Genomic DNA, 13,932 nt, shown 5'->3' with positions numbered 1-13,932 from the left:
ATGAGGGACCTTTGTGAGGGGGGAGCGCGGTGGGGACTGTGTAGAGGAGCGTCAGAGGCGCCCCGGGCTGCTGGAGGGTGGAGAACGGGCCGGTTCCGATTCTCTGCTGGGTGTTCGTCGTCAGCTGGGATCTCTGCCCTGTTCAGCCCCCTGCCCGGCAGGGAAGGGGGATTCAGACCATGCAGGTCGTGAGCCAGGGCACGTAACTAAGTACCTAGGCCGTTGCGCAAGAGGTCTGTGAGGACTGACGTCAGATTTCCTACATCCGGTCACCCCCCCTGCTGTCAGGGGCTGGACAGAAAACTACTGTTCTCCATTGTCTGTATTTGCTTTTAACATACTGTTGTGGTGGGGCGAGATGTTGAGTAGCTGCTTAAGCAGAGAAAATAAACTTTTGTCTATTGGAACTGCAGTATTGCAAAGATCTGTGTTTACAGTGGGAACTATAAATGAGAATTTTCTCCTTATTGTGTATTTCATATCTCAATCCCAGTACTTCAGTAGTGTATTTTATTTGAATTTAGCTTCTGCTAGTGAATAGAGGTATTTTTATGCCTGTACCAAATTGCGCTCCGTAATCTTGAGCAATACTGAATTGTCTCTCTATCCTTCCTGTTTGCTGGCATGCAGATGGTATTCTTCAGAGTCCTGTTGCCATGTGTTTATTCCATACTTTCTTGAGACCTAAATGAGTTGTATTTTTCCTGAATCATGTAATGTGGTGGTACTTGGCCATACTAACTTTGCCATAGGCACTTTCTAAATGCAGCTTAGAGCATACAATTCAAGTTAAAAGTAAAATCTTTCTTCCATACCTTTATTGTGGCTCCAATGCCTCTGAACTGGGAAAGCTGTAATTGGCCTGTTCTGTCCCTACAACTATCTGGGTTTGAAAAACAGCTGGGAAAGAAATAGAGTAGAAAGCAAAACCGAAAGGAAATGTTTTAGCCTGAGGAAGTAGGGGAGCAGAAAGAATTGTAGGAAATGGTTGGAAAGGGTAGAAATGCCAGGGTAGCATTGTCTGAACCAGTGATAATGACCTCCTTTTGTCTTGAGCAGCTGGACTCGAGAAGACTGTAGGGATGGCGTGTTTTGTACCTGTAGGAGATAGTTTCTTGTGTTGTTCTGTAGTACCCTCTTCCCTCTGGAATAAGATGTGGTACATAAAGGATCTCATTTTTTCTGCACCATTCTCAATGCAGTGCAAAACAGTACTAAGATATGTTATGATTTTGCTTTGCGAAAACAGATGATAAATGTTTTAGGCAAAGGACGTTAAACCTTTTTTATGTCTGTGTGTATATGGTAGCCTTTTTAAGATACAGCAGTGTGCACATGTACATACATCAGAAATTGGAGTTTAGCAGGTTTTTGGTACAGAAATTTCTCTATAATTTAAAAATTAATGCACATTCTCTTGCACTGTGGAATTAAAGTTATTTTATAGCAAGAGCTTGGCAGAAGAGGAAACTAGTAAACATTTTCTGTCTTAACTCGGGATAAAATTACTTTTATGTGGGATTGGGTTGCAAATATTTTTTGCTCCTCACAAAAGATTAATTGTTTTGAAAAAATACAATTTCCTCTAAAAGAGCTGTGGTAATCTAGCAAGGTGACTGAGGATCTTGCAAATATTTGAGTTAATTAAAAAACTGAGTTATTGTATCCTTTACAAGAGTCTCGAAACAATAGCTTGGCATACGCATAGCTGCTGACATTTTAAAATGTGAATGTTAATTTTTACAGCATTCTGAGGTACATTGCACACATTTTAGGTGAAGAAACAGATGCAGAGAGGTAATATGATTTGCTTTAGGCCAGAGTGCCAAAAATTAGATTACAGTCAAAGAGTCCATCTCGGAGACTTTTCAGATAGTTATTACTGGATAGTTCTCTTTTAAAAGGTTATGAATTTCTGAAATGGTGTAATACAGAGGAATATTTTTGTCCAAGAGAAGGGATTCAAGCAGAAAAGTGTTGCAGGGCTGTAACAGTGTCTTTGGTTGGTTGTTGGTTTGTTTTTGTTTTTTTTATTTCAGAAGGCTGAGACCAAAGAGGAATTTGTTAAAGTTAGGAGGAGGGATTTGGAAAGGCTGACAACTGAGGTTATGCAATTGCGGGATTTCTTACCCAAAATAGTAAATGGGGATATCCTGGGGACGTTCCAGAAACTGGATGCTATTGAATCAAGTGAGTAGTACCATGTTACAAGCTCTTATAGTTTCTGCCAAAACTACTTAGAACAAACTGTCATGCCCCTACAAATAGTTGCAGAGTTTGTGGAGGTATTCCAGATTACACTATGATGTTCAATGACTGCTTCAGTAAATTAATGTGTTTGTAATGAAGAAAATTACAAACTGCATTAGAAATAATTAGACATGTCAAATTAATCTTTAAAAATGTTTTACTGTGGATAAAGACATACTTAGTTCAGGCAGTAAGGGAAGCTGAATCGGGAAAAAAGTGATTCCTCTTTGAAAAATGGCGAAAGCATTCCATTTTTCAAAATGTCACTTTAGATGCACAGCAAAAAAACGTGGTAAATAGCTGTGGATAAAAAGTTAAATTTAAAGGAAGAGGTAATATCGTTGTATTTAGCCTGTTTTGTTTTTTAGCTTGTATGCTTTTATTGCCATAAATATTCATAATTAAAAAAAAAAAAAAAAATTGAAGCCTCTCTGTTATAAAGGCCTTTTTACTGCTGTCCCCGAAGTCCAGTTTTTCGGTGTTACGATTCTCTGTGCATTATTTTTTTCAATAATTGCACGACTCCCAACATGCCATCAGGACCAAATCTGAGTCAGCTCCATCCCTAGCCTGTAGCTTACATGCAGTAGTACAATTCACCTGTTCTCCTAGGAATTAGTTTTGTCTGAAAAGACACAGGTCAAGCACTGAGACAGACCATAGCGTATCTCTTCTAGAATATCAAGTGATTAATTGAGAATTAATTTGCAACAGCTAGCTAAGAAAGAATAAGATAGAGCCTCAAGGCCTGTCTCTGATACCAAGTTTGGCAGAGCTTCCAGCTGCCTCAATGATCCACTCTTTGGAAAGATTCTTCCATGCCATCAAATCCTGACAGAGATGAGAAGACTACCACCTCTCCTGCTGCCAGTCGAGACGTCATCTGTGTCACAAGAAGTGACATAGGACCTGGAAATGTTCTCTTTATGCTATTGCAAGGCATCAAGGACTGTTTCCAGTTGCATTAAGTGTTCAAGATCCTCAACTAGTCAGATCCTTGTTTTACCTACTTTTATCAGTGCTCAGTGTCAAGATTTCTCTCACTGATCCTTCTTGCGCTTCTTGTGCCAGGCATCAAGGAGACGCTGTCAGGGCCTTCTAGCAGCAGGTTTGTGGCATCAACGTGGGGATTTTAAGACTTTCCTTCAAATGTTCTGCTGGCTGGCTAGCGTTCTCTGGGTCCTTTGGAGGAGTACCTGAAGCTGAGTCAGCCTTTGAACTCTCTTGAGTATATCCCCACAGTGGAGATTTCTCTTGCAGTTAGTGAGGTCGTTTGAATATTTATTCAGGCTCTTGCCATTTTTTGCCCCTACAGCTGGAGGGTGAGTCAAGTGGTGCTTTTTGCTACTCCAATCTGCTCCTACCTCTGCAGCATGCAATAAGGCAGACTGAAAGGAGGCTTTGGAGCATACAGTTCACAAAAGGTTGGACATCACAGGGACACAAGCAGTCTTCAGTCTCAGAATGGTGAGTCCTCTGGTGCTGTTTACTAAATACAGTATCTTGGCATTGGCATATGAAGCTTACAGGAGTCCTGGCAGCTATGAGGGATGTTTTCTTCACACTGTTCTTACAGAAGCCTAATGGGTGATTTGTACATCCCTCTAGACTTTCATCAGCTATTGCAGTTTTCTAAGTATTATAAACATGAAGTGGTTAGCAGGTTCTCATGCTCCTCAAGAAGTGCAGATTATAGTCAGAGACTTACAACACCTTTGGCCCATTCAGTTGTGAGACTGATGGAGTCTTGAATAGCTTTGAGAAACCTTGAGATCTTCACTTGTTTCGCTTGTATATCTAGGTCAATAGGATACCCATTTGATATGGGAGCATCCCATAGGTGGTACCTGAGATCTGAGCTGGCAACAGTCAATGCAACCAACACCTACTTTTCGGGCTGGTGTCACGGTCTTCACTAAGGCTTTTGCCAGTGTAATTGTTCATTTCAAAAAGAAAAGTCCATTTTGTTCCTACTACGCTCCTCAGGAAGAGTGTTTGGCTCCAGGAATCTTAGAAAAATAGCTCCAACAAATTTTCTGTATTATTATGCCTATGTTTAGTGGATCTCGGTCCACTGGGGAAATGTTAAAAATTGCATTTAACATTGATGTAGCATTTGGATCAGTAGAATTCGAATTCCATCACTTGTTGGCATTTGTCGTAATTGTACTCAGTTCTCTACCTCCCAGAGCTTTGAGGTTAGATCTCTGGTCCAGAAAATCTCCTGATGTGACCTATAGCATGGATGAGAATGAGTCCACCTCACACCTGAAATGTGGGCCTCCTCTTCTTTCATTGTGCCTAATGTCTTGTCCTGCTCTTGAGTCTGCTGTCTATCTGGGGAGCAAATGCCACTTCTTCCCAGAGTCTGATTTACTGCTGCAGTGGTAAAGTTATGTGTTTCCTGTTTGTGTAAGGATGCCATTTCATTTTTTTTTTGCTGATCCGAGTTGATAGTGAAAGCTGCTTCTTTACTTGGTGGAGGTAGACAGTCTGAGCCTCAAGATTTTAGTGTCAAGAGGGAAGGAACTTTCTTACCAGGGGCTGGAACTTGCAGCCAGTGGGAGAACCTGTTGGGCTTCCCTATGTGCTGCTCAGGACCATGGCGTGTAGGAGTGAGCAGTGCAGGTGCAGTCTTCGGTGTCAGCAAAATGTCTGCTGCTCATTCTGCTGCTGTGTGTCAAGAAGCCGCCAAATGTCGGGACTGGTGCGTGCAACCTTGAATTCTCTTCAGAGCAAAGGCGTGCGCAGCTAGGAGAGCTGACTGGGCGTAATAGGGGCAGTTTCCATGAATGAGGCACAGCTAGAAGTAGGTCTCTTTTCAGCAGCTTCCAGTATTGCCGTTTTTTATTTCCCTTGACGTAAAACATTGTGATACCTTAGAGGAGGTTGACACAAACTTCTTTTATCTGGAGGACTTAAAAAAATACAGGTAGCATTGTATTAACACTCAGCAGTTAATATTATTCCCCTTCTTCTGGCTCAGTTTTGGTTCCAGGACCTTTGAAGTCTGCCAGTGAAAGGTGTGGCATCTTTGTGTGTCTGCTGGCTGCACTGATGCTGTATTCAGGTTGGATCCATCCTCTCAAAGGCTGGAAGTGATTCTTCTCATTCAGGAGAGCTTGTTTCCTCTAGTGAGAGATTTTCACTGGATGTACTTACCTGGCAAGGGTAAACAGGTTCTTGGTCTGCTATTGATAAGAAAAGCATGCCCTACTCATGCTCAAGACGTCTTTCTGTCAAGTACTTAAGACTCACACCCACATAGTAGTAGGTGCATGGGACTGAATTTTGTTTACTTGACGGAAGGAAGCCGAGTTTCCTGCCACTGACCAGAGTTATTCCTCAAAAACTCAATGAATTCATTCCCCCCTTCATTCTTTTCCTTTGGATTGCAGATTGAAAAGAACTGAATGCTCTGAGAGCATGCCCTGGCATGTGTATGTTTCCTAGGAGTGGACTCTTGCCTTGCCTCTTTGGTTTCTGTTAAAAAGTCTTAGTGTTGATGGCTTAGAATCACGCGAGGGCCGAGTGGAAATATGTTCAACCTCTGTAGAAAAGCTGTTTGTGGCTAGATTATCTTCTTTTATACCCTCAATGCAATGTGTCTATATTTGAGATGATAACATTTTGTCAGTTAGGACCAAAAAAGAAAGGGATTTATTTCCAAATAATGTAGAATTACTGAATAAAATGCCAGAATCCAAGCTCTTTGGATAATAAAGACTTTTTTTTTAAATGATGTTATCTTTTTATGATTGAATTTGATATGCTCTTTGGTAAATACATTCAAAAATATTGATCACATGTAAGAGGAAGTATTTGAAGTGTGTTAAGCCATAGACCATACTCTCACGATCAAGGGTATGGCACTTGAAGTGGCTAACCAAAATTATAGTAGATGCTGTTTGGATGTTACTTTTTGGAATGACTTAAATGGGCTTCCTTTTTTCAGTATAAATACTAAGCATCCAGAACCACAGTTTTTAAAGTAAAACACAATACACGACAATTGTTAAAAATATCCTTCAAAGTGAATTTTTTAAAACAGACATCAAGACTGTGATATATAATACTCTTAACTTTATTTCCATTCACTAAAATAAAGCGCCTAAATTAGAATTTATTTCTGATAACTTCAGAGGTTAATTTTTTAAGGGAATCGTAAAATTTGCTTGTCACTGACATAATGTTTAAATAGTTTATAATGTCTTATAATACTTTATAAACATTAATTTAAAATGTTTGGAGTAGTTGCATTTCATTTTTACTATTCATATAATTTGTATGTTGTATATTGAAACACTCACTTTTGACTGATCTTTGTATTCTTTTTCTTAGATTTTCACTATATTCACTGAATTTCAAAGGTACCAAACATGAAAACGATCATGAAAACAAACAAACAAAAAAAGTAGAAAATTGAGTAAATTTTTAAAAATCCCTGAGGAGCTGGAGCTCAGTTCCAGAATAGTATCTTATCCGCACACAGTATTTAACAGCTAGATGGGATTCTTTCAGTCTTTCCCTGTTTTAAATCAGAAACATCATGTTCATTTAGTTTTTTATAAGAACTGTTGAAATGTGGCAAACTGCGATATTTAGCCACGAGGAGGTGATCTAACACAAGCAAAGAGTTGAAGCACCTCATTGAAGTTGCACTTAGTGGATTCTTTTTTCTTTAGTGCAAGCCCGTTGGTCATAACTTATTACTTCATTTATCTGATTTATCCTATCACAGACATGGAGAAAAAGGAGGAGGAAATAGAGCAGCTGAAAATGGATTGTGACCACTTCAGAGCCCGTCTGGAAACAGCCCAGGCAGATTGCATGAGAGAGAAGAAGGTAGATTTGCTGTCAGAATATCGGTATCTGTATGCTTGAGTTTTAATAACAAAAGCAGTAATGATCAGTTTTTCATGTTCGTGTCACAAAATACATCCTCAGCCTGAAAAACAATCTGGTATTTCTATTCATATAGTCAGGTGATGAGTAAATTACTTACCTGTAAGTTCATAACTGATGGTTTTTTGCCCTTGATATTTCTAGAGCAGTACCAAAAAGTATTCAAATACGTGTACAAATAGAGGTACCAACTGACAGTCGGTCTCCCACTTAGGTACATAACTCTTGCAGAACTGCATAGATCTCTCTTAACTTCCGTACTGCGTGAGGTGTGGTTGTATGGGATTGCATTACTAGCTTCTTGACAGGGTTTGTTTTGGTGTATGTAAAGTTAAAAATCAACCATTAATATAAACAAAATGCTAACATGTTGAAGTAAAACACTGGGTATTTGGGAAGATTGTGGTGTAGCTGGCATCAAAAGGTCCTTCGCAGAATCAGTTCTTTTGTACTTATTGTAACTATAATGTATTTTCAAAGAGGACAATACCAGATAATGTAAGCAACGCAATGTACAAAACGAAACCGGCCTCTCTTTTGGCTTGCTGTAAGCTGTGTACCTTTGTTTAGTTTTAATAGTCTTTCTCAATGCACCTATTGATCCAATTGCCATGTACAGCTGTAAGTCGAAGAACAATTACAGGGCTCCTTTTGCTCTGTCAATAGTGTATTTAGTCATTGCGAGAGGGGAGATTCTTAACAGTGAAGGAATAGCCAAGACTGACTTCTCAGATTGTGGGTCTTCTGTGAAGCCATTGGGGTTTAAATAGGATCACACAGACTAACGGCTTAATTCCTGAGAGGTGTGAGAATCAGTTGTGATTATTTGCTGCGAAAGTTCATTTCCTTGGAGCTGATAGCTATCTTCAGTAGTCAGCAGAAGCTCATTTTGTTGGGGTTCTAGAGTTAGCATCTGCCAGCCTTGGGATTGCTCAAAGACAGATGAATCTACAGAAATTATTTCATTTTTGAAAAGGAATAAATGAAGAGTTCAGCCATGCAGTTTTAGGGCACATCTGCTTGGACAAGTCCTTCTGGAATGAAGTTCGGTATAAACGTAAAGTATGATGCAATAGTTGTCTATCTGGATATTCCTTACTTCAAAATAAGTATCTTCTGGGATAGCTATTGCAGTTCGGCAATAGGTACATAGTTAGTTTTGCTGTGCAATCCAGGTCTTTAGTTGTATAAGCATCCGGGATAAAAATCTCTGTATGATTTAATGGTGCTGCTTTAGATATTAATGAAGTGGGACCCACCCTTTATTCTTGTTAATAGTACAAAATAAATGGCAGGTGGTTTACGTTTGTGATTTCTTTTGGAGGAAGTTTTACTTAAAGCATGGAAAATTTACTAAGAGTAGTTGTTGTCTTGGTGTTCCTGATCAAAACTCTTCTCTTCATATCTTTGCTGTTGTGCAGTAAACGCTGGTTGTCTAAATGGCTTCTGTTATATGCCACAAAGGTGTATTTGAGTGGATTGTGTTTATGTACATTGTGAAATCCTTTAGCTCTTTGGGATAAAAGAAAATGGTGTGTGTATATGTGTGATTTGATTTTTGTTCCTGTTAATCACTTTGCATGGTGTTTTTCATTTGGTTGCTGTTCTGCTACGGCATCCTTGCATATAGTATCTGAATTATTTTCTACATGCTTATTTTCTGAAGGAAAAGGAAACAATTCACTGAAACAAACATAAAATAAATGCATTTTCTAGTTGAGCAGTGTCCTTTTCTTAGGGTATCATCAATCAACATTTTGCATTCAAAAATTTCCGTGCAGTGCTGTATCATTGATTAGGGAATTGCTGGGCTTTCTGAACCTGAGCAAAACTTGAAGTGCACATATTGTTCTTGGCTAATGTCATCTTTGTCTGTCTTTTCATAGTTACGTACTTAAGCACTGCTGTATTCTTGTGCCTTCACCCTTTCCTGAAGATGGTGGTGTTGCATAGCACAGTGATTTCTTCGTGATGTGAACTCTCAGAAGTGTTGCTTCCAGCTAGGTTATTTGCTTTTGCAGGCTCCGTTTATTTTCCTGGCTCTTGAATGTACTACTTTGTTTTTCTTGCTTCGTATCTTTGTTCTGATGTTGCTTTTGATCTATTAAAAATTCTGGCATTTCTTGTGCTGGCTTTGCATCCTTGTTGGGGGATCTAGGTTTGGTATTACAGAGTTTTATGTCTTACTATTCAGTATTGGCATCCAAATGCAAAATGCAAATAAAATGTATCAAAAGATACATTTTCCTAAGACAAGGACAGTGCTGAAAGGAAAGATAGGGACAATATAGGGGTTAGACAGGCAGATGCCTGTGGACGTTTTGTTGATGCACATGGTGGCAGAAAAGCTGATAGGTCTGGCAGTGAGTTATGTAAAAGATAAAATTTGGCCACTTGCTTAAAAATGATCAAAGTATTAAGAAATAAGAGACTTTTCCTGGGACTTCTATGCCTAGGGAATCTGCAGCAAGTGTCAGTCTTTTGCATATATTAAACTATAGAGTGAAAGAGACTCCAGAGAGTAAATATGCACAGAAATCTGCTTGATAAATTTAATTTGAACTTTACAAATCCTAGCCTGTGTGTTCCATTAGCAGCATGATAAAGAAATGCAAATCAGGCTGTCAGGTGATACAGGAGGCTAGGTACGTAACTGATGACAGAAAGAGTACAAGCAGCTTTGTACTGGTTGATATCATGTTACATAAATTTTCAGATGAGTTTACGTTTCTATTCTTTCCGAACCCTCAACACAAAACATTGAGGTGAACCCCCAAAATAACAAGATACTTATTTTAAAATCTTGATGGGAATACATGGTTGAAAGTTTCGTTCTGCTTACTTGCTTTCAAAATTGACATAGAAAAGATGCCTTCTCATTTCCCCATATTTCATCCTGATAGCTAAACACAACAGGGGAGGCTGGGCTGAGGAGGGTGCTTTCTGCGGTGAATCTGAAAATCCCATGCCCACAAAATGGGCAGAGCAAGATCCTGCTGTTCTTTTGATATCGTGTGATTTGTCATTCTCTCTCTCTCTTTTAATACTTGAGTTAGCATCACTTTTCTCGACTGGCCTTTATCTTTCCCTGCAGTACTGTCTAATACCACCCCACTCAACGTTAGCAGGGAGCCCCCACCCACTCAGAGAGACCACAGACTGTGGTATCCCTGCCTTGATCTCACTGTCCGCACTAGCTCTAAGCTGAGAAGTGCAGCGGCTTTGCTACCCCTGTGGCAGTTGGTGGGAAGCCAGTGAGACCTAGAATCATACCTAATCTCATGATACTCTTCTGGACAACTTCCCATGTGATTGGAAAAAAGTACTGCCGAATTGAAATTGTGTCCTGGTTGTGTTGGATTGGTCTGTTCTCTCCTGATGCTTTGTGGCAAGGATCACTGAGCAGCTCACTTAGGTGATGGATGCACAGTGGTGCCTGGGCTTTCTTGGTATGAAAGGCCCTCCAGACTTCAAACCTTAGGTGTGTTTTTCCAGGGACTCTGTCTTACTTTGTCACTGCTGATCAGGAATACGCCAATAGAAAAAAAGTTGGAAGAGACAACAGTATTTATCCTAGATATCCAGCAACTCTACCACGTTGGCTAAGGCAGAAATCTGTTTTGAAAAACAAAACAACCCTCCCTTCCTATAAGATGTTTCCAGTACCTTTTGTAAGGTGTCTGGAAAGGCTGACCTCTGATGCTGAAATCCCTTCTCTCTCGAAGAGACGTGTAGCTGTTTGCTTAGGAAGAGTAGACTCTCCTATCAGACTTCTCTAGGTGCCACTCAGTCTCAGTGGGTCACTTGGTCTGACCTTGTGGACAGGCTTCTGGTTACTGTCAGCCTCCACGATGTACTTACTACTTAGATATAGCTCAGGAGAGAAGGTATGTATCTGCAACTGCTTTGAGTTTGTCGCCACCCCACCCCCCATTTCACATATGGCCATGATGATGTTTCTTGTTCTGTCTCTTAGCCTAGAAACTTGTTTTGGCTGATATGAAGTGCAACCAAAATTTCCTTACGCTATTTCAGGAGAAACTAGACCTCCGCCAGCAGCTGAATGAGGCCAAGCAGCAGCTACTGCAGCAAGCAGAGTATTGCACAGAAATGGGTGCAGCGGTGTGCACATTGTTGTGGGGTGTATCTAGCAATGAGGAAGCTGTTAAAACCATTCTAGGAGGAGTAAGTATGGCAGGTGAATACTTATCGGTGGTAATGCTGTAGGCCTTTAAAATAGGGTCCTTGCTCTGTAACACACTTTAGTATAAGGATATATTTCAGAAGCTAATTGGACAGCAAAAATGTTTTCTGAATTGTATATTCTTTGGGAACCATTCTCATTTAAGAAGCGTTGGAACTATAAAGTGTTATGAAGCAGGCTGAGAATAAATGCAGTAAGTAATTCTTATGTTACCAAACAAGGATTATCTGTTTCCCACTACACGCAGTTAAACTGGAAGCAAGGCTACAGCTAGCACAATGTAAATATCTTTGCAAGCTAACAGAGAAGAAAATAATTCTTAGGCACATGCAGCAGTTCCCATGCCTGTAGAGAGCTTGGAGGAGCTATTTCCATGGAAGGAAGACAGATCCATCGATTCTCAACTTCTTTAAATCTTTGTGCTGCCTTCATGCTTGCATGACTCTTGGAAATTTAGAGAGCCTAGCTGCTAGAGGATCTTACTAAATTTTCAATGTTAAACATGGACAGGTAGCTTATTTGGAAAAAAAAAACAAACCAAACCAAAACAACAACCGTTAAAGACAATAATAATATTACAACTAACACAGTTTCACTGCCAAGTGCAGCTGATGGAATTAGGAGGGATCAGAGGAACAGGCCTGATAAAAATATGATTTTCAGTTTTGTCACAGCTAACATGAGAAGAAATTGTTGTATTTAATCTGAGTGAACTGGTGCCACAGTTTCTTCTGGCTTGATTTTTCAGCAGCATAATGAACAGCTGAGTGAATAGGATTAGTTCATTATAGTAAGTGGTAAACGACTATGTTTGTAAGAGGTTTTCCAGTTTGGGTGCACCAAAATACAATTATAACTTCATATTGGATATTAGAAAGCCATACAGTGATACCTTTTGGTGATAACTTCTGATGATTCAAGATCCAAGCAGCAGCAGTTACTAAGGAAAAAAAGTCTGTAAAAACACTGTATAAAGCAGTTAAAAAAAAAAAAAAGGCAGGTGGCTACTACAGAGTCCCCACATAGCAATGAAACCAGTATAAAATTGCATTCTGTATTTTCAGAGCAGTTTGTAACTGTAAGAGTCGACAATATTTAGTGACTAGCCATTGTTATTTGACTTGTGAAACAGTATTGAAATGGTACGTTTCCCAGAAACAAAAGTCTAGCAGTGGTGAAAATGACTGTATTTCTACAAGATGAGAGTAAAACTAGTAGAAGCCTTGTTGAAAGCAGTCTTAGAATTAGGTAAAAACAAAGCTGTTACCTGATCATTTGTATAAAGGTAAAAAGCCCAACTGTGAAGATGCAATACTTTTGTTTCTAGGCTTGTTTAAAATGCAAAATACTTCTACTATAATCATTCCCAGCAATCATTAGAGCCCATTGAACTGCTATACTTCTGGTGAAGGTCATAGCAACATTTTTGGGCATCATTTTCTTGTGATGGTGCACATAACACGGTAAAAAACGTGCCTGGATTTGCAGCAAGACTACTAGGAAAAACATAAATGGATTGTATGGCATTGCATCAACCACACATTACAACTGACAATGAGTCAGGTTATTAAAAGATGATGAAGATATGTCATACAAAGTTTTTGGTTTGGGTTATTTTTGGACAAGTTGTACAGCTTGTAGCATCTTCCCTCCTCCCCTGAGAAGGTGCTATGAACTACAGCGTAAGAACATCAAGAGTGCTTTGAAACTGTTGCTCATATTTAAGCATGTGGGGAGGGTGGCATCAATTCAAAATCATTTCATGCCTTAGGGAACAATGCTTGAGCTTTTTTCAGTCTTTGCACGGATACAGAAGTAGGTCTTTCATACAGTTCTATAATGCAGATTGACTGAAATGATGTTTGGGACCAATATACCATTTGTGTCCATACGGGTTGGAAGTCAAAACTCGAGCAGCAAATTTGAAATGTAACACAAGTAGTTTTCAACGCAGTGGGGGAGAGATGCCTACTGTTTCTGCCCATGTGTAACATTTCTAGAGAGAACTTGAAGAAACATCCAGAGAAGCAGCATGAGAGATTGATTTCAAGGATGCCTACCTGCATGAGCCAAAAAAGAAGTACATTAATTCCCATGAGATTGTTCTAGATGTCTTTCAAAAAACTTCAACCAGATATCCACATGACAGGGCTCTCACATGGAAATGCAAACTGAGAGTTTGATTTCAGAACAACATCAAGACTTGCTTCAACTTTGAGAAATTTTGGATCCAACAAGATGGTGTACTTCTTCAGTTATCTGCTATGGTGACAAACAGCTTTATATTTTATGGCAGCAATTTTGCACATTAACTGATGTTTTCATGCAGGAGTTACTTGGACAGCAAAGGGTTCATTGCACCATCTGAGCTCAAGCACCTTTATCGCTGCTCTGAGAACTGTCCTTATCTCAATGTCCGTGGGTGAGACATTCTTCAGTTTCATGAAAATACTGTCAACCTAATAAGAGACTGCACAGAGTACGTAATGTTTGCTATTTATAACCCTGATTGGTCTCTGCTGCAGCTCCTCAGACCTCACTGCTAGTTAATTAATGGCTATTTGGAAAGAAGG

The 13,932-nt window shown here is 39.6% G+C and overlaps 1 protein-coding gene across 1 annotated transcript in view; it reads left to right on the top strand.

Moving 5' to 3' along the window:
• The first annotated feature begins 1,787 nt into the window (after positions 1-1,787).
• HSF2BP (heat shock transcription factor 2 binding protein) overlaps positions 1,788-13,932 on the top strand; it is a 31,632-nt gene continuing 19,487 nt past the window's right edge. Inside the window, 5 exon segments of the mRNA XM_009577765.1 lie at positions 1,788-1,863; positions 1,866-2,002; positions 2,004-2,190; positions 6,992-7,095; positions 11,191-11,340. Of these exon segments, the coding sequence (XP_009576060.1) occupies positions 1,788-1,863; positions 1,866-2,002; positions 2,004-2,190; positions 6,992-7,095; positions 11,191-11,340 (654 nt within the window).

The sequence above is a fragment of the Fulmarus glacialis genome, unplaced genomic scaffold, assembly GCF_000690835.1.
Source record: "Fulmarus glacialis isolate BGI_N327 unplaced genomic scaffold, ASM69083v1 scaffold3355, whole genome shotgun sequence".
NCBI classification, from domain to species: domain Eukaryota; kingdom Metazoa; phylum Chordata; class Aves; order Procellariiformes; family Procellariidae; genus Fulmarus; species Fulmarus glacialis.
This window is presented reverse-complemented; position numbering and strand designations above follow the sequence as displayed.